This window comes from Stylophora pistillata, chromosome 10 (genome assembly GCF_964205215.1).
Source record: "Stylophora pistillata chromosome 10, jaStyPist1.2, whole genome shotgun sequence".
NCBI lineage: Eukaryota > Metazoa > Cnidaria > Anthozoa > Scleractinia > Pocilloporidae > Stylophora > Stylophora pistillata.
Genome location: NC_142528.1, coordinates 25885805 through 25904000, shown reverse-complemented (window position 1 = coordinate 25904000; position 18196 = coordinate 25885805). Strand labels below are relative to the sequence as shown.

General features: G+C 40.2%; 2 protein-coding genes and 1 long non-coding RNA gene across 8 annotated transcripts in view; 1 reads left to right on the top strand and 2 right to left on the bottom strand.

Annotated features, from left to right (window-relative positions):
- The window catches only part of LOC111323041 (uncharacterized), a 3294-nt gene extending 2093 nt beyond the window's left edge, over positions 1-1201 (bottom strand). For 4 of the 5 annotated variants that reach the window (XR_015992615.1, XR_015992613.1, XR_015992614.1 and 1 more), the window contains exons 1-2: positions 1010-1201; positions 1-455 (exon numbers count right to left, since the gene is read on the bottom strand). The exon at positions 1-455 is cut by the window's left edge. This is a non-coding gene — a long non-coding RNA (uncharacterized LOC111323041). The remainder of the gene's footprint in view (positions 456-1009) is intronic. The other variant, XR_015992612.1, reaches the window with a different exon arrangement.
- On the top strand, positions 519-11703 carry LOC111323038 (uncharacterized). 2 transcript variants are annotated; one of them, XM_088736514.1, is made up of 13 exons: positions 519-816; positions 2528-2912; positions 3145-3603; positions 3710-3916; positions 4174-4286; positions 4914-5056; positions 5748-6091; positions 6859-7100; positions 7741-7890; positions 8419-8595; positions 9177-9294; positions 9867-10151; positions 10971-11703. In XM_088736514.1, the coding sequence occupies exons 1-13, from the start codon at positions 760-762 to the stop codon at positions 11039-11041; spliced, it is 2751 nt and encodes a 916-aa protein (XP_088592640.1). In that variant the 5' UTR covers positions 519-759; the 3' UTR covers positions 11042-11703. The 2 variants fall into 2 exon arrangements, with proteins under 2 accessions (XP_088592640.1, XP_022782046.2); XM_022926311.2 differs by having other exon boundaries at positions 520-816; positions 2528-2918.
- A 1447-nt stretch (positions 11704-13150) lies between these two features.
- Positions 13151-17768, bottom strand: LOC148722405 (uncharacterized). The gene is made up of 3 exons (XM_088736518.1): positions 17135-17768; positions 14313-15202; positions 13151-13944 (listed from the first exon to the last, which is right to left on the bottom strand). Exons 2-3 carry the CDS (start codon positions 15132-15134, stop codon positions 13690-13692), a joined length of 1077 nt encoding a protein of 358 aa, XP_088592644.1. The 5' UTR covers positions 15135-15202; positions 17135-17768; the 3' UTR covers positions 13151-13689.
- Between the last annotated feature and the right edge of the window lie 428 nt (positions 17769-18196).

Sequence of the window (18196 nt, the reverse complement as noted above, 5' to 3'; positions counted from 1 at the left end):
ATGAAGACGTCTGCACTTTCGCTAACACAACTGAATTCCCAATGACTGACAAAAATGAAGAGTTACTTAACAATGCTATCTTTAGACTTGAAATATTTCGACATATCCAAGGTTTAAATGATCACAGGGAAATATGCAAATGTACCTCGGAAGCCACTCCGTTTCCCTTCCGAAACCTTGTCGATTTGTAATTTCGTTCATAGCCTGTTAGTAGAGGGGAAATGATGTAAGATAATTAATTTTACAAGCGAGTTTTAAATCTTTTACATCGATTTCTCTTTCCTCGGCAGCCCTCGAGAAGGATAATCTGCTCGACCTTGTTTTTCCCTCAGTGTTTGTTTTTGTTTGTTTCTACCTCCTTACAGGTTTAGGTAGACAATGGTTCAACCCCAGGCTCACGCGTCTTTCTTCAAGAGAGAATGATCTTCTCTTATGGTGACTGTGCATTGTAACTTCTGAATAAAAAATAAACAAATACGTCATATAAGGGGTAAGCCCCCGCCACGCCTTGCTGGAACAAATCAAAAGCCCTCCAAATTGCCCTTCCGTACATTGTTAACTAAGGGCTGCACCGAAAATTTTCAGTTTCTTTGTTCTACCTTCAATTTATGAGTCATTCGAAGACAGAAACGAAGACCACAAGTCCAGCTGGCGTTCACACGAAAAGAAAACGGCAATTTACCACTTATTCAGCTCGTAAACGCGCACAAGAGGTCAAGAACGCATGACACATTGTCTCTGCTGCAATAGTGTTTCAACATGGCACACAGGTTTCTAGTTTTCGCCATCAGTTTGATGGGATTCCACTCGTCTCTCGTAAGTACTTGCTTAATATATTTCAAAATACTTAAACACCAGATTAGATAATGCTCTAGAACCACCGTAGTACTTGTATTCTCGAGAAACGTACATTTGATATTCGGTTTACTGACTACGGTAGTGCGTCATCCTTGAACCGTTCTTACTTCATCTTCACTGCGTGACATATATTCCGGACTAAATTACTTACCCAACAGCTCAATTCTCCTTATTTCGACCGTAAAACCTAATCGAATTTGGCAAACGAGTTTATCATTTACGCTAAAATATCATCTGTTGACACGACACGCTTGGTGTAATGTAACAAGAAATATTTTGTCCCACGCTTCCGACAGGTATTAAAAGTAAAATAAAAATTGTATGGTTCCTGTCTCAGCTGCGCTGAAGGGTACAAGCGTCATGCGAACGTCAACTATCGATGCAGACACGAAATATTTCATTTCAATAGCCGCTTGAGCGTCATGTTGAAAGAGACATTCCTCCAGCGCTGTGGATCATGATCGCTTTTCGATGCGACCTCATTACAAGCGTAGCGTGATCGTTGCTGTTTTTTTTACCTCTTTTAAACAGCTTCTTAAAAACAATTTAAAAGCTCTTGTTTTCGATTTTGGCATTGAAAATCAGGTGTAATCAAAGTCATCAGAGTTTGTTGATCCTTAACACTTTTCAAGAAAAACGTTTATATAGGAAACCACTGCAGAATATTGTGTTATTGTTCTTAAATGCCTTTTCATGATCACAATCTGGGAACTTCGCCAACTTCCTGTTTTTTTTTTCAGTTATAATTAAGTTTTAAATGAGTTTAACATTAGTTTTAGTTTTAGCCTTCTTTCATTTGCAATATTGACTTGAGTGTGGTACCCATTAAAGATGTGTATTCTCTCCGATCGAAAGTCATTATAAAGCAAAACCTAAAAAAATGTTACTAACAGAACTGAAAAAACTTTTGATGCGGAACACCGGCGCAATATCCATTGTTTCTTGACGAGACGAGCGGTGCTGATGAAAGTTTCTGATAAATGATGAAATCGTCCAATTGTATCACCAATATGTGTTTATATATTGCTTCAAAATTGAATTATTGGTTGCATCACTCAGGATATGTAGAGCAAACATTTACAGGTGCTAAATGTGATGTATCACTTTGTGTGGGCTTGATTGGTTCGCCGAAACTTTTCAACTCAGTAATACTTAAGTTGTTTACTCATTTGCATGCCCGATCAAGTCTACATCAAGATCATTAGAAAATAAAAGTAATCATCGAAAATCGTGAGGGCTTTTTGTTATCATATGCCCCCAAGATAGCATTTTTCGAGCAAGAGATAGTATTTGTAAAAGTCTCTTTGATTTAGCTGTAAGTTCTTCTAAGGTCAGTACTGTTCATTAACAATAAATCGTCATGGCATCGCATACCCTTGTGGTTTCTACTGTAAAGAAGCTTGGTTGTTGCGTGCATAACAGCACGTACCGTCATGAGTTCAACCATGCGCATGATAATAAAAAAACCGCTGCGACGAGGCTTTTCAAGACACCGGGTACATGAAATTTCCCTTTAGGTATATATTTATAATAAGCAAACTTTACCTTAAAATAGAACCGCAAGGCGTAAAACGTGATGAGGAAAAAAAATTTCTAATGTTAAATAAACTCAAGTTCTAAACGTAATTCATTCATTTTCTTATTCTTCCTTTCTTATATCTGCTGAAAGTCACTGAGTGAAACAGAAGTAAACTTCTATCCAGTCTCTCCAAAGTTAATCGACTTGGCTTGTAGAAAGTGCCCGGCAGGATTTTCTACATTGTGCAGCCAAACTGAAGAATCTCGTTGCGTGAAATGCGCTGAAGGAACATACTCTGAGCACGCTTCTCGTCGCGTAACATGCAAACGTTGCTCCAGCTGTGGTTTCAAAGAATTCGAGGTTCTTCCTTGCACTCCGACGTCGAATGTTGTGTGTAAAGAATGCAGCGCATGTCCTCCTGGGTTTGGAGTACTGAGGCCTTGCGAAAAGACAAGAGATACTGTCTGTAAGGAATGCCCTTTTGATAAAGACGGCATACGGATCTACAAAGACAAAGATTGCGGTAGAGGAGGAGGTGAAGGTAATCCTAGGTTTTGTTTACAGAAAAGTTTCCATATATGCCTGGGATGATGGCTTTGTGTCTACTCACAAAAGTAGTCTGTCAGTTGGTGCTAATTGTTTTTAAAAATAGTTGTACATTTTAGATAAAAGTTTTGATTTAAGAGTCATGGAAAAATATTGGTAAGGTAAGATCTTTTAAGTTCAATTGTTTGTTCTTTGAATGAAAACTTGTCTTTTTGGTGTAGATTTCCTTGTCCGCAATAAGAGCAGAGAACACGAGAAACCTGAAGACCGTTTGACAGTTGTAAGAGTTGAGAACCCTTTCGCAGATGGCAGAAGAAATCCCAAGTTTCAACACAGATTGATACTTGGAGTTCATTCAACCAGTCCAAAGCCTCCAAGCTTATTCTCGTCGAGGATACCAACTGTTAATAGCTCGCCGTCGTCTCAGCAGACAGAGAAAACAATTTACGATTACGATTTGACCCTGCAACACCCAACAGATCATCGAATGCAAGGAGATGACGAAAACACTCCCCACCGTCCTTCGAGGAAGACTGGTCAGAACAGTACAGATACGGTGACTCCGCGTTGGAAATCTTCCCTTTCTTCATCTCAGCCTCTCAACACTAAATTAAACACTTTTGGAATAGAGGAAGAGCGCACCACAAAGGTTCCTCAACCTGAGCATACTATTAGAACAAGTAAGGCTTGGTACAAATACTCTATTTCATCAGTTTCCCAAAAAACCAACCGTTAGGTTCTCATTGAGTATTGTGATGAACATTTTGCTATGCATTATCATTTCAGAAGGTGCGTTTAAGTCGGGGAAGGTGAACAAGATGAGCATCGACATGGACAAAGAAGTTATGCTTCCCGAGCCAAATTCTGGACGTGACCAGGATATATTCCCACAAACCAAACCCTGGCTATGGATAGCGATTACAGTAGTTATCGTTGCTGTGTTCGTAGTTGCCTTGGCACTCTATCGGCTGAAAAACTTCAAGAAAACAAAAGGTGAAAGATCTACTTTTAAAGGAAACTGTGACTATAAAAATCCAGTGACGTATTTTTTCTCTGTCTCAAAGAGCAGTTCTTGCGTCTTGGATAAAGGACTTCATTCATGCAATCCAGGCAGATTTCCATCACTAGCCTCAGTATGATAGATGTTTCCACTTCTGCTTAGGCCAAGCAATCACTTTTGACATTAAAAGTGCAGGTCAAGAAATTTCTCTCATAGTCCAAGCTAATGTGGTCATTGTTTTTACCCACAGGATGCTTCTTTGTCTGCCCGCTGACAGACTGCAGACGCCCGCGCTGTATGGCACCATCCGACTGCTGTGACAGCACATCAGTATCAAGTGTTGCAGGTTCATGGGCAGAACAGGTTTGTGTCGATTCCGTCCACATAGATTGACGTTGACGTTTGGTCTTAGTGTAGTTATGAGAGCAATTATTATGAATCGGTACAGTGTCAAAACAGGAAGGACTCTTTAGGCTAGCCACATAAGTTAAGAATTTGATGCACCTAGACCAGTTGCCTGAAACCCCGAAGAAATAACTCTTCTCTTGGAGAGGCTTCTTCTTATGCGGCAAAGGTTGAGAGAGTTGGCGAACGGTAAAGGCGGGCACCAATTAATGGAACCATCATCTAAATACTCAAGTCTAATGATTAACGCCTCCGTTTATTCCAAGAGAAGTTACAGTAATCGTAGATATTGTTATATACCTGGACTTTCGCCAACAAAACGAGAACTGTGATTAGTTGATTCTTGGTCACGTGCTCCTGACCAAATTCAAATGTATCCCGACCGGGATACAATTGTGCAGTCGTTTCCCGCGCGCCGAATTCAAAAGCATGTTTTTGCCTTATGATTGTTGGAAGGAAAGTCTAAATATATAACAAAGCACTTAATGTATGGTCGCTTGGGAAACTAGTTAGTTATGTTGTTTTCTTTTTAAAAAAATTAAACATTGCCCTATTTACGTACTCATTTGGTTATGTTACTGGCAGGGTGGAAATGTCGTAGGAGTGCCTGTCGATGTACATGAGCCTGAGTCGAGCCAGCCTACGCTACACACCTTCCTGCCCTCTGAAAACACTGTTGTGGCTGCTGATGTCCATCACACCACAGTATTTGACGTGTTTAACATAACGTACGTCGTCAAGCTTGTCTTTTTTTTTGTTTGTTTTTTTTTCTCGATAATTTGAGTCATGGAGGTCAGAAAGTGTTAGCCAGTAATCAGTTAGTAAGGAGTGCGCGAGGCAACGTGGGCACGATAGTTGCGCAGAGCGAAAAAAATGAGGAGGGTTAGGGAGGGGTCTCTTAGGCGCCTGACCTTACCAAAACATTTGCAATATTTCACTGTTGGATAATTTGTTGGCATCCCATTAACTAATTGAAATCGTGTAACAGGTTAAAATGATTGTCTTCGACCTAAACATTTACTGTTTTTTTTGTAGCCGTTTGCACTTTCTGTTTTCCTCGGAATAAGAAACCAAAAACAACAACAACAACTAACAATCTCGTCATACATTAGAAAATGGCTTGACTTTATGTATGACTTAAGATCTCGTGTCTACTTCGACCGACTTAAAGCTTTACTAAAAAGTCCCTAAGAAGTGGACAAACTACAAAGGAAATTTATACCAAAAAGCGGTTGAAAAATAAGAAAAATATTAAATGAACTCGAGCAATACATAAAACATCTCGTTTCTAGTTTGAAAGGGTTTTTGAAGATTTTGAGAAGTCTATACCGTTCTATGCCCATGCTATCATAAATCATCTTAAAAACAACGATTTCCAGACCGATACTTTGGATTCACGTTACGTTTTTTAAATGACAGGTCGCCGCTAAGATATATCACTAAAGCAGAAGCCACGTTCGACAACACCGGTGGGAAGTTGTCTGCGCCTGATTCCGATGTGACAATCACAGTTGATAGTGGAGCGGTCCCCGACGGAGTTCACCAGAATTTTTTCTTTCGAGTGGTCTATGACGAAACCTCTCTGTTGCGAGACATCCCGGAGACGCCAGATAGGACGCTAATTTCCCCCGTGATCGAGTGTGGACCACACGACATCAACCTACTTAAGCCGGTTGAAATCACTGTTCCACATTGTTTATACTTTGACGAGATCAAGAAAGACTCGATAGCTGTTTACAGATGTGAGCGATATACTGATCAAGGTAAGTTGGTAATCAGTATATTTCCAGTATATATGTTTATATACATAGGAAGTCTACGTTTCGATTTTTCCGTGTTACAGTACTCGACACATAAAAGTAGAGAGCAATAGATGTTGAGTTAGAAAAATACAAAGACTACGCTTTCCTCCCTACAGGCCTGTTTTGAGATTGCTCACTCATCAGAGCATCAAGTTAAAATCCCCTGATGAGTGAGCAATCCCGAAACAGGCTTGCAGGGATGAAAGCGTAGTCTTTGTATTTTTCTAACTCAACATATATTGCGCTCTACTTCTATGTATCGATCACTGTAACACGGAAAAATCGAAACGCAGACTTCCTCTATATAACTAGAAATGGAGTTATAAACCCACGTAAATGCTTTAAAAAATTCTAATTCTATACCAGTCAGTAGCTTGTCGTACAAAACTAGTCAGTTTAACCTGACGAGGCTCAAGTTAGTGAGAACACAATAACACAATAAGAAGCCAATTCTCAATCAAGCGCGCTAAATAGATTTTACAAATTCCAAGTAAAACTTGAAAAAAAAAATTAATAAGGAAAAAGGCTCAGTTTCTCTGATCAATTTAACTATTATGTAATGGGGAGTGGCAGTAGTGTTAACTAGTCACAGCTCTGTCACCGAGATGAGTTTTCATTTGCGCCCACTTTGAACAGCTAGAATATAGTTCTATGCTGAAGCCACCTTTACAGTAAGTAAACAAAATATGGACTCCATTTAGATCTTCTTCATTATCTTAATGTCTAAGGAACAATCCAATGGGAAAAGGTTCCATCAATATCAGAGAAAAATCACCACTCCAAGGCATGGTTCGTGGTGAAAAAAGATTCCGTCCACATTAAGACCAAAACTTTTTCTTTTTGGAGCATATTCTCATGTGGTGGATCGAAGAAGAAAAGGGCGACAGTTTTCTTCAGCAGACCAGGCAGACATAGCGATCTGATCTACCTCAGGTTCTACATCTACAGTGATAACGAGGATTCAAAGAAAGTAAGTGGTTAGAAGGGTTGTAATTCCTTTTATATTGCATGCAACAGTTATCAGACTCGGAAGAAAGATAGTATTTGCGGGTATTCGAACCCGAGACAATTCCGAGTTCGCGGTCGCTTGATACAGCAATTGAGCGGGGACATAGGAATTGATTGTGTGCGAGGCCATAACCTAGATTCGTAGTTGACAAGTGTCTTGTATACTGCTAGGATCAGCAAAGTCGCAGAAGTTAATCGTGGTCTGATCGTCCGGATGTAAAAAACCTGAAAAAGGCTATTGTCGATAATGATAACTGGCGTTTCAATGGCGACGGTCAAAGTTCAACGGCAGAGATTTGTTTCAGTTTACATTTATTTAAGTAAGGGTTCGTCAAACGAATATTTCCCTTTACGCAATTGCTCTTAACATCAAGATTCCAGTCGCACTTTCCTCAGCTGCGACTGCGTCTTCAGGCTTTTCCTGTATCATACGAGAACTTGATAAGATTCCATTTTACCTATATTTCGAATGCTGATCTTCATTCAGGCTTAAGCCGCATGCTTCTCAATTGAAATAATAATCAATGCTTATATCAGAGACAACAAAGGTTCCCGATTTTCTGGTGAAATAAAGGTGCGCAATCATTTTTTTTTTATCACAGCGAGTTGAAATACGAGAAAAAGAACGTTTTCCAGGCTCCAAGCCAGCCAAGGAGAAACTTTTTACGATATATGATGGAGGTAACGATATCGCCGTAAAACTCACGGAAATTCAAGAAGGATGGGAGCTCGACAAGACAGATGCCACACAGGTAAACTTGAAAAGATCTATTATTAACATGAAGAAAATATCTACTCCGCCCTATGTCTTCTATGTTAAACTCCGAAGGATGTTGAGTGTAAAGTTTGGGGTTGGATGAAATTGAATTCGTTCCTGCAAGATCTTGCATAATCAGTTTGTTGCGTGACTGCTGTTGGAAGCAGTTGTCGCATTCAAGCCGAACAGTGTCAAGCACGTTTATAATTGTTAATGTTCCAACCATAATGATCATGAGTATTTAAGGCTTATGTGCACTCGTTTTCTTCCGAGAGAAAACAATGCTTTGCAACGCTATAATTCAAGGGAGGGGGGTCCTCTCGGGGTGCATGTCTACCCCCTTTGTGGTATGGAATTTTATCATGATAAAGGTTACACTGATTTGCTCCTAGACTCCAAAAAGATGTTTATATAGAATCCCCCGGCTAAAAAGTCCTGCTTCTACCATCGCTTTAAACGAAAGACAGAAATCGTTCAAGGATTATAATTAAGACTAATAAATATATATCATTTTTTATTACAGACATACCCCTTTGACATTGCGTATCGCAATGGATTTCGCTCCAACGACTCGTGCGATTTTGCTGTAAATCCTATAAGGGAAAATGTTCAGCCATTTTCATGTAATCTAAGATTTCAGCAGGAGGAAACCTCCAGGGAACACACGATCTATCTAAACCCAGGCTATGACCTACGAAAGGTAACGTATCCATGCTGTCCTGTAATATTCGTTCTCCATTCAAACTCCAGAAGTATAACGTTGTACCCCTGTCACGTAGCGTCCGTTTTTCGATCGCACACGATAAGTATTCTTGCCCTTGTTCCCTAGTGTAATGATAATCGTGATTTGTTCTGACAAGCGGATTTCGATCGAGAGTCGTAAACATAAACCACAGTAAACGAAACGAGCGATCAGAATAAAGGGGCCTGTAAAAACAAATAAACTGCTTGAAGCGCTGGAAAACGCAGTAACTGGCAAAATGCGACTAGGTCTAACATAGTTTAATATCTGATTGGTGCGAGTTTTCTGGACCAATCACAGGGCGCTGAAAAGCAAAACCGAAGCAATCCCGATTCATTTCCGACAATCGATCGAAAATTGCCTCGTGAGCTATCTCAACCCCGGCACTAAATATTTGTGATGCATTTGTGTAAGAATCGAATCGCGAAGCAATCATATGACTATAACAACCTGGTGCCACAAAGTCGCGTAGAAACAAGTAGACATAAGGAGGTCATTCTCATTTTGCTTATGTTTTCCCCTTTTCTTTCTGCAACCAGGCTACTCGTCCTTCTTCCGAGGAAATCTCACCTTCTAGCAGCACAAGCACTATCAGTGAATTTCATCCTTCAAATGAAGCAGAGGAAAACAAAGGCGGCAATAAGATAACATATGCAGGTCGGTAATGAAGCCATTGCTATCGTTAGTTGGCAAAGTTAGGATAATCCGCAAAAAGTTACATGTCCAGTATAAAGGACATGTTTTTAGTTCTACTTCACTAAGGCCCTGTTTACAAGCAGGTAGGGTTACCCTGGCAGGAGGGTTACCCTAATGCTCCCACATTTCTTCTTTTTTTCATCGACGTGTTTACAAGACTGCTAGGGTTACCCTAGCACTAGGGTAACCCTAGCTGAGTGCTAGGGTTACCCTAGCGCTAGGGTAACCCTAGCTGCCTTGTAAACGCTCTTCTGGGGATAACTCGCCTACCCGGGACAACTTTTTACTTGTTTCCAGACCCTTTGAACATTGATAACAATGCGTGCGGTTACCAAGCATAGGTAAGTTGTCCCGGGTGGTAGGGTAACCCTACCTGTGAAATTTTGCTTGCAAACCCGGGCTATCTTTGACCCGCCTGCTAAGGTAACCCTAGCACAAGGGTTACCCTCCTTGCTTGTAAACAGGGCCTAAAACACTTTGTAGCATTAGTCCTTCGATACTCATGAATTGCAAATTGTTCTTAATAACTGCAGGACGAAGTTATGTCCCGTTGGGCAAGGGTGACGAGCCTGTTACCGAAAATCATTTGCGCTGCATACATCTCAAGATTGTCAAATGGAAGGACGTTCTTCGATACCTGGGCTTGGAGGATGTAAAAATAGAAATTTTAGACGAAGAACATAAGGCAATTTCGGAAAAATGTTATCAAGGGCTCCTAACATGGATGAGAGGGGACAAAAATGCTTCGACGAGAGATCTGTGTGACGCCTTACGACGCGCAGATTGTTTAGAAGCGTTAAAGGAGTTGTCTAAAGAGGGTGAGTCAAATTGTGGTGATAATATGCATTTCAATCGTTAAAAGATTATAATAAGTTTATAGGGAATTGAGCCAAAAGACGTAAATTCCTTACATATCAAGTCATTTCTTTCACAGTTAATTCCCATGAGTTAAAGTATGTGGTCTCCCGGTGTTGATAATGCATGGGAAAGGGGGCATTGTGCCTCGCACGTTGCTTGAATCTTTCAGCGCAGGCAAAAGAATCAACGCCGTTGGGGATTTCCACGTGACCAAATACGCGATTCAGGATTGGTTATTTCTGGATCCTCTCGGCGTCCTTGAGAACTAGGTCGATTGCATTAAGAAAAAGGGGGGTTTAGTCTCTCAACCTAATGTTCTCCTCATCATTCTCACTTGCTACGAATATCACAAAGAAATCATCCCTAAATCCGCTGCTAAGATGCGGTGTGACTCAATTTTCGGGTTTACTTCGGTGTAAAAACCATTGCAATTTTTCTTTGTTCTGTCATCAATATTTTCCTACACTCTGTTGTTTTGCCTTCTTTGTTTCCTTTTCTATGCTTCACTGGTAAACTTAAAAGATGCTTTCCAAGGTTAAGCCCGTCCTTTTCACCGATGTTTACTTGAATTGCATGCATATCTTTAGTTGTATGAAGTCTCCTCTTGCGTTTGTGTCTAATCTTTGTTACGAAAAGCTTGGATCTAAAAATCAATCGAAGCCTAATCTGTGTGACTATGCTGCATGATAAATTCGTCGTCGGATACAAGCAACATAGAGTTTTGATCACGCGCTCTTCTCTCCCAAACACTATATTAACTTAATATCTTGTCATTTAAGGCTTACCAAAAGAGGAACCGCTGGCCAAATCAAGGGAAGAAAACAATGCAAACAACTGGACAATAGTGTGATAGGACTATGAAGACTGGGATCTAGCCGGTCAGTTGGAGGCAACATGATAGACCATGTGAGTTCTTCGTTCGCTTCTCGACTCAAGCTTCGTCAGTTGAAGTCAGTAGTACCAAAAAAAGGATGAACTCCAGTCTTTGCCCTCTATTTTGGATGGACTCAACTTGGAGATCGTAGTGCAAAGAACGCCACCCAAAGTTGGAAAGCGTTAGAAAACATAAAAACCTTTGAATTCAAAATTAAAGCAGCAAACGCTTAGTTCAGCATTTTTGTTAAAATTTTGCTCGTCCCATATATAGACATAATTTGGATATATCAACAAAGTTGAAATGGTAAATTGGCCACCGTAACGATTACAAAAGCTGACGTTTGGAGCGTTAGCCCTTCGTCGGAGCGAATAGAGGAATTGTGTGATGTGTGTGCTTCTAAAGGCAGAAAATGGAGCTACGTTATTGGTGGGAACATGGCAACGGGAAAAACAAGAATAAATTAATGGAATGAAAAGCGTTTGTTGATCCCTGTGGGATTTAGACTGCCGGTTTGAAAGATGAGCTTCTGTTAAAGATTTTTACGGCTTTCCGTGCTACCTAAGTGTAAGGAAAGACCGCCGACTGCCATATGTTGCTTAGAATGATTAGGTAAATTAAAATGCCTAGCGACTGGTTTCGATGTGTCCTTGTCAATCCTTTCCACGTCTCGAAGGTGTTCTCGGAATCGGTCACCTAGTCTTCTGAATAAAGGCTGATAGTTTCGAAAGAAACTGTTTGGGGCTGCGTCGGTGGGGGTAACGAAATAATTTGGATATATCAACAAAGTTGAAATGGTAAATTGGCCACCGTAATGATTACAAAAGCTGACGTATCAAGCGTTAGCCCTTCGTCGGAGCGAATGACGAAGGGCTAACGCTTGAAACGTCAGCTTTTGTAATCGTTGCGGTGGCCAATTTACCATTTCAACTTTGTTGATATATCCAAATTATCACCTAGTCTTCTGCCTCTTTCGCCGATGTATATCTTTTTGCAATAAGTGCAAGTTATGCAATAGATTACATTGGCGGAGGTGCACGTGAAGTGATTGGTGATCTTAATGGATCGTTTAGATCCCGATATTTTATCAGTGTTGTGAATGAAAGGACACGTTTTGCATCGTGCACGGGTGCATTTAACAGTGCCTGGTTGGTCATTAGTCTGAAAAGAACTTCTGACCAAAAAATTGACTATGTTTTTGTCGCGTTTGAATGAAATGAGCGGAGGCTGCGAAAAGATAGTGCTTGTCTCTGGATCGCTTTGAAGTAATTTAAAGTTTTTAAGAATGATGGATTTAACTGAGTGGTTGTGAGGGGGAAACGTGAGAGTGGATGGAATGCGGTCTGAACCTTCCTTATGCGACGTTTGTAGTACTGAATGTCGATCAATAAGATACAGAAACAGGGTAACCACGTTTATCGAAAAACTGGCACATTGACTCTGATTTGTGGTGGAAATCAGAGTCATCATTACATAAACGACGAAGTCTTAGAAACTGAGAAAAAGGAATGGAATTCTTAACGTGAGATGGATGCGAAGACGTCAACGAACGCTTTTCATTCCACTAATTTATTCTTGTTTTTCCCGTTGCCATGTTCCCACCAATAACGTAGCTCCATTTTCTGCCTTTAAAAGCACACACAACCCACAATTCCTCTATTCGCTCCGACGAAGGGCTAACGCTCGAAACGTCAGCTTTTGTAATCGTTACGGTGGCCAATTTACCATTTCAACTTTGTTGATATATCCAAATTATTTCGTTACTCCCACCGACGCAGCCCCAAACAGTTTCTTTCGAAACTATCAGCCTTTATCCCATATAGACATATGCATGTCTGAAGTCATGCTCAGGTAGCGAATTACAACGTTTTAACCTCTATGCGCGCACGTCTCCATCCATTTTCGTTAAATATCTCTATTCAAGGATTTTTTTTTTTCAAGATTTTCGGATCAAAAAAATTTCATAGACTTGTCAGTTTTAAAATGTCATCCATATCGCAGAAATTCTGTGTCGCAAAAATGTTCAAAAAGAGGTAAAATTAAGGCGAGTGCCTGGCATCACAGACTATAAATAGATCATAGATGTAGAGATTCATTTTCATTTGTTGTGTAAATCACTTTCATTGATCACAGGATTTTTAACTTACGTGGAAAACCTAGACATAAGTATTCTATGTTATCTTTGTAAAAGACACTATAAAACGACAATTTACAGTAAATCACAGGTTAGATTAATCAGTTCAACTATAGAAATTTAATGGAAATAAAAAATTTTAATTTCCACCAAGTCCAAATCAAAATAAAGAAATAAAAAAAATGGTGACATTATATTTTCGAAACGCTACATGAAATTTTGACTTGTCATATCGCATAATAATACTACTGTCTTTGTAAAACTCGCATTAACAATTTTCTTACTTACTGCTTAACTAATTTTACTAAAAAGATTACTTTTGTATTGTTCACTTTTCTCTTATTTAGACAATATTGCATCACCGGCTTTAAAAATCCTAAAAGCAATTCTCAATTTTGAAACTAAACCTCTGATCACTGCTTACGACTAAATTATTAGTCCAATTTAGTAACAGATAGCAAGCTATGCTCTTTTCTTTGAGTTACCCTACTTAAGGTGGAGTTAAGGATGGGTTTTCCAAGGAGCGGTCAGCGGGTTTCATTCGCTGGTGCAATGATCGCTCAGGAAATTGGATGTTTGATCCTTGTAGGCTCGTGCTCTCTTCTTTCTGTGAACAGCTGATATCAACTCCTTGCCACGCGCCATCCTGAAGACAGCTTTGCAAGGCTGTGGTAAACTCGTCACTCAGACTGATACGAACCGTCCTATTCCCGTCATGCAATTGTGGCTGATCCTGATTGGTTCGCTAAATAAATGACAACCTATTGAGTTCATTTTTTTTTTTTACGTGGAATTGTCAGTTTTTAGTATGCTCATCATTGATTCAAGAAGAAAATTTGCATTTAGAAATAATAATTTTGGTAATTTTGACTAACATTCTGCTTGAAATTCTGAACAACGAGAATTGGTGTTGTTTATCGTTGCCAAGGAAACGCCAAAAGCGAATCACCCTCCCTATCCAAGAAACGTCGAATTCAATCGGAGTTTTGCAAACTTCACCACACTTTGGAGCTGAAACAAAATATCAAACTTTAACCTTCTATGCTCCACTGCAACGGATTATTCCTTTTACAGAGATTTGCTTAAGCGAGCCACCTTTATGTAAAATCTCACCTGGCCTCCACTTTCAACTGCTGCAAAAGGGGATTCTCTGTTGCCATGGAGGCCGGCACTATCTGATGTCCCGGATGAACGGCTCGGCAAAACAGAGACGTGAACTTTTAGATTACCAGCTCTCCCGTTGGGTCCAGTCTGTGACGAATCACCTTTCTTTTTCAAATAGTTTTTAATCTCACCATAAACGATCACAAAGACACCAAGAAGAAGCAGAGTGCTTACAAACAAAACACCCCCCATAACTTTCGAGCGAATAGCTGCCAGAACAAGATTCTTTTCATAATTCTTGGGGATATCTGCATCTTTAACATCACAATAGTTGATGAGCGTGCGATAATCTGGACCAACGTGAGCGCAAATGTAGTAAAACATTTGCAGAAAACTAAGTGACAGCCAAACTAAAGGATACAGAAGGGAGAAAATTGCTGACAGAGCAACCTTTACTAGGGTCCAGTCTCTCCGGCGAAGCATGCAGCGAATACAGTGTTCGGCGTGGAAGTCCCAATCGGCACGCCTATCATAAAGGTCACAAGCACATTTGAGCTCGTAAAGTTTTTTCACAGCTTTCCATGGGACGCTATCGTTATCTTGACGGAAGTATGCGAAAAATGCGACCAGAAAGAGTATAAGCGACGGGAATAGTAACATAATGGTACCATAACCAACTGGCCAATTGCAAGGGCAGGTGAAGCCTTCTTGCGGGCCACCATTTCCCTCTAAAAACAACTTAAAGGATACAATGAGCAACAGGAGAAATATTCCATGCCATCCCAGAATTCCTGCAAGGGTAAAGAAGGCCATTTTCATCGCTTGAGCCATGTTTTAAAGATCAACTTCTGGCAAGAATTTATTTTCTCTTGCTTCTGGTCAGAGGTAAAGACGTCAACCTACAAAAGTTCAGAAGAAGGAATCAGAAGAAGGAATCAGGTTTGGGGAATCTATCAAGGAAAGAGTAGTAGGATGTTGAGAAACTTGTGTTATTCTTGGAGAACACCTTTATTTCTTATCTTGCCCTTTAGATGTTGATATCTTAGGCGATTGCAGATCATGAGTGCTACGTGTAACCCTAAGATTTCTGAAGTCCCTTCGTTCCTCTTTGTTGGCCAGTTACAAGGTTTGTTTTGTAGTTTCCAAACAGCCCTTCCCCATGGTTGAAAATGGTTCGCACCGAAGTTTCATTCAAAGTCGTTTTGCCACTATGAATTTTACTTTGCATTGGAGCCTATCGGAATTGAACCGTTGAGAGTTTTCTAATATTCTTTACTTTGTAGCTACTTACAATGTTTAATTATTGCAATCGTATCGTAAATCTTACTTCATAGCACCGATGTCTTGCAGAAAAACGGTAAGCAAGGACAACTCAGGAATGCTGCCAGTGAAATTCCAGCAAATTATATAAGCGACCAAATAATTTGAAACCGTTTTCCTTTTCAGGGTGTTCCCCTGAAAAAGCGGGGTTGTTGGCTGGGCTTTATGTTGTAAAGGATAGCATACTTCCCTCTAAGTTATTTGCGCGACTTTGAAAGTGAATATATATCGCGTCATGACGTCAGGTAATCCAAGCCATCACAGAATCAAATTATCACGGAATCAAATTACTCACGACAGTCGTTATCGGCGAAATTGTATTTCGAAATGATTCTACGAAATTGGTCATGCATTAAAATAGCCTGCGTTTTTACTCGGATAATTTCTGCCTTAGAAAGCGAAAGAAAATTTTAAAAGTTTTTCTTTCTTCGAGTGAATAATGAACTGAACGGAGTCTAGTTGCTTTTAACCGCCTCCCGGTTAGCTCAATGGATAGAGCGCTGGACTGTTGTGCGGGAGGTCGAGGGTTCGAGCCCCGGCCGGACCAACACTCAAGGTCTTAAAATAATTGAGAAGAATATGCTACCTTTCCATAACATCAAGAAATGGTTAGATATTCTAGTCTTCTCGGATAGGGACGAATAAATGGAGGTCCCGTCTCCTACAGGGTTAGGGGTAGGAGACGTTAATTTCCCACGCACGAGATTACTGTGCGATGGATGTCATCCCCTGGGGTGGGATGGGCGCGTTAGGATTGATTGTAAAGCGCTGTTGATCTGTCATTGTAAATAGCGCTCTATAAGTGATAAATTGTAATTGTAAATGTAAAGGAATGTACCGTGACAGGACAAAGAAGGGCTTCGAATTTATTCACTAACGAACGTGATGTTCCACATTTTCGTTTGTCGACGATAAAATAAACATGTACTGGTATTCTTCTTTCTTGGGTTTATATACTGCTTATCATAATTCAAAACGTTTGTTCAGTAAAATGGAGAAGTTCGTAATTCACCTCAGGCGCAATTGTTTAAGTTGTTTATAAAGATACGTTAAAAGCTTCTTGATGAAGCATAAGATACAATTAATTAGAAAAAATAATAGACTTTAATTACAAAATCGTAAGCTACATTAAGCAAAGTGATACAAAGTTGGGCGAAAATTTTTATTTCCCTGGGTAGCTTCAGCGAAAACACGCCGGATTCAGACATCTGAAGTGGGCTCGGTTCGGAAACGAAAAGTTTCATGTTCACCGCCCTATTATTAGCCTGAATGTCGCTGGCAGAATGCAGCTCTATTGAAAAATTCTGATGACACATGGAATTCGGAAAATTGAAATGGCTAAGACATTAAACTTTTTTAAACGTCTCTCGCGATTCTCAATGTATCAACGACATATATGTCAACCACCTAAGTAGACATACAATTCCTGTTTTCTCGGCGTCGCGTACACGACTGAGCAATACCTGTGGTCTACCTAATAAGAAAACTAAAGAATAAATTCAAAGTTTTACCGATTCTGATGTCTTTCAGTATCTTCAAACCTTGATTTGGTTTCCAAAGAAGCGACGTTTCTTCGAAGACAGCAAAGCCCTGACGCGTTGGATCTTAAACTGAGGCATCTAATTACCGATTTATGCAAATTTCTTGAGTGTTTCCCAGGCCTATCATCTAACATTAGAACGACGATTTGCTAAAAAGGACGCAAAAAATGGCTCTTCGTTAATTTACCTTCCATGAACGGAAATGGATTGCTTGAAGCCGTCCTTATTTGCGAGGAACTCTTTAAAGTTATGTTCATTATGTGGGTACCCCATTTTTTAAATAATTGAAATGGCATTAACATTTCAAGATTTATCTTCCCGCAAAGCGAAAAATATTCCTGTACATACGGTTTAGAACTGATTATCTTATCGTAGTGAAGATTATGGGCCCTAAGTCGTTTTTGTACGGTCTCGTGGCGCTCCGGCCGTACTGCCGCGACGTCGGGCCTAAATTCTCCAGTACGGCCCTAATACTCAGTTGGTGAAAAGTAACCCATTCAATCAATCGCTCGTTTTGGTTACTTAGCTATCGAGAAGATTTGTTGTTTCCTAAACTTCTATGTCTAAACGAGCGTTCAGAATGTCGATATAAAACGTTGTTTAACTCCGAGTACTCTTAACCGCTACTTCTCGCAGTGATTCGTACCCATGCTTCCTTTGAACGTCCGAAAGTAGTTTGGCACGAGACGGCGAGCGAAATGGAAAACATCCTGGCAAGCTCCTCTGTTCTTCCTGTTGTGTACAGCGGATATCAACACCTTGCCATGCGTCATTTCGAATACTCCCTTGAAGGACAGAGACAAGTTTACCGGTCAAATGGATTTGAATCCCCTTTTCTTTACCATTTGGATCTTGCTTCATTCTGGACTGAAATAAAGAATGAATTGCAAATTATAATGAAGTGGACCTTTGCTAGTTTTCTATTATCCCCCTTTTATAGTCTGTTGGCGATAACTGGTCCCCTTCTGTACCCCTCTAAATCCTCCGACTACCCCCTCCCCTACGGGCGAAAAATAACGACGGTTCCTTACT

What these genes read in the sequence shown, in the direction of transcription:
- LOC148722405 (XM_088736518.1), bottom strand. Translation starts at nt 15,134, where the DNA reads ATGGCTCAAGCGATGAAAATGGCCTTCTTTACCCTTGCAGGAATTCTG. An exon ending in CAGTTGAAAGTGGAGGCCAG is followed by an intron (nt 13,945 to 14,312) that starts GTGAGATTTTAC and finishes TCATTTATTTAG; the next exon opens with CGAACCAATCAGGATCAGCC.
- LOC111323038 (XM_022926311.2), top strand. Translation starts at nt 760, where the DNA reads ATGGCACACAGGTTTCTAGTTTTCGCCATCAGTTTGATGGGATTCCAC. An exon ending in TGAGCATACTATTAGAACAA is followed by an intron (nt 3,604 to 3,709) that starts GTAAGGCTTGGT and finishes TTATCATTTCAG; the next exon opens with AAGGTGCGTTTAAGTCGGGG. An exon ending in AAACTTCAAGAAAACAAAAG is followed by an intron (nt 3,917 to 4,173) that starts GTGAAAGATCTA and finishes TTTTACCCACAG; the next exon opens with GATGCTTCTTTGTCTGCCCG.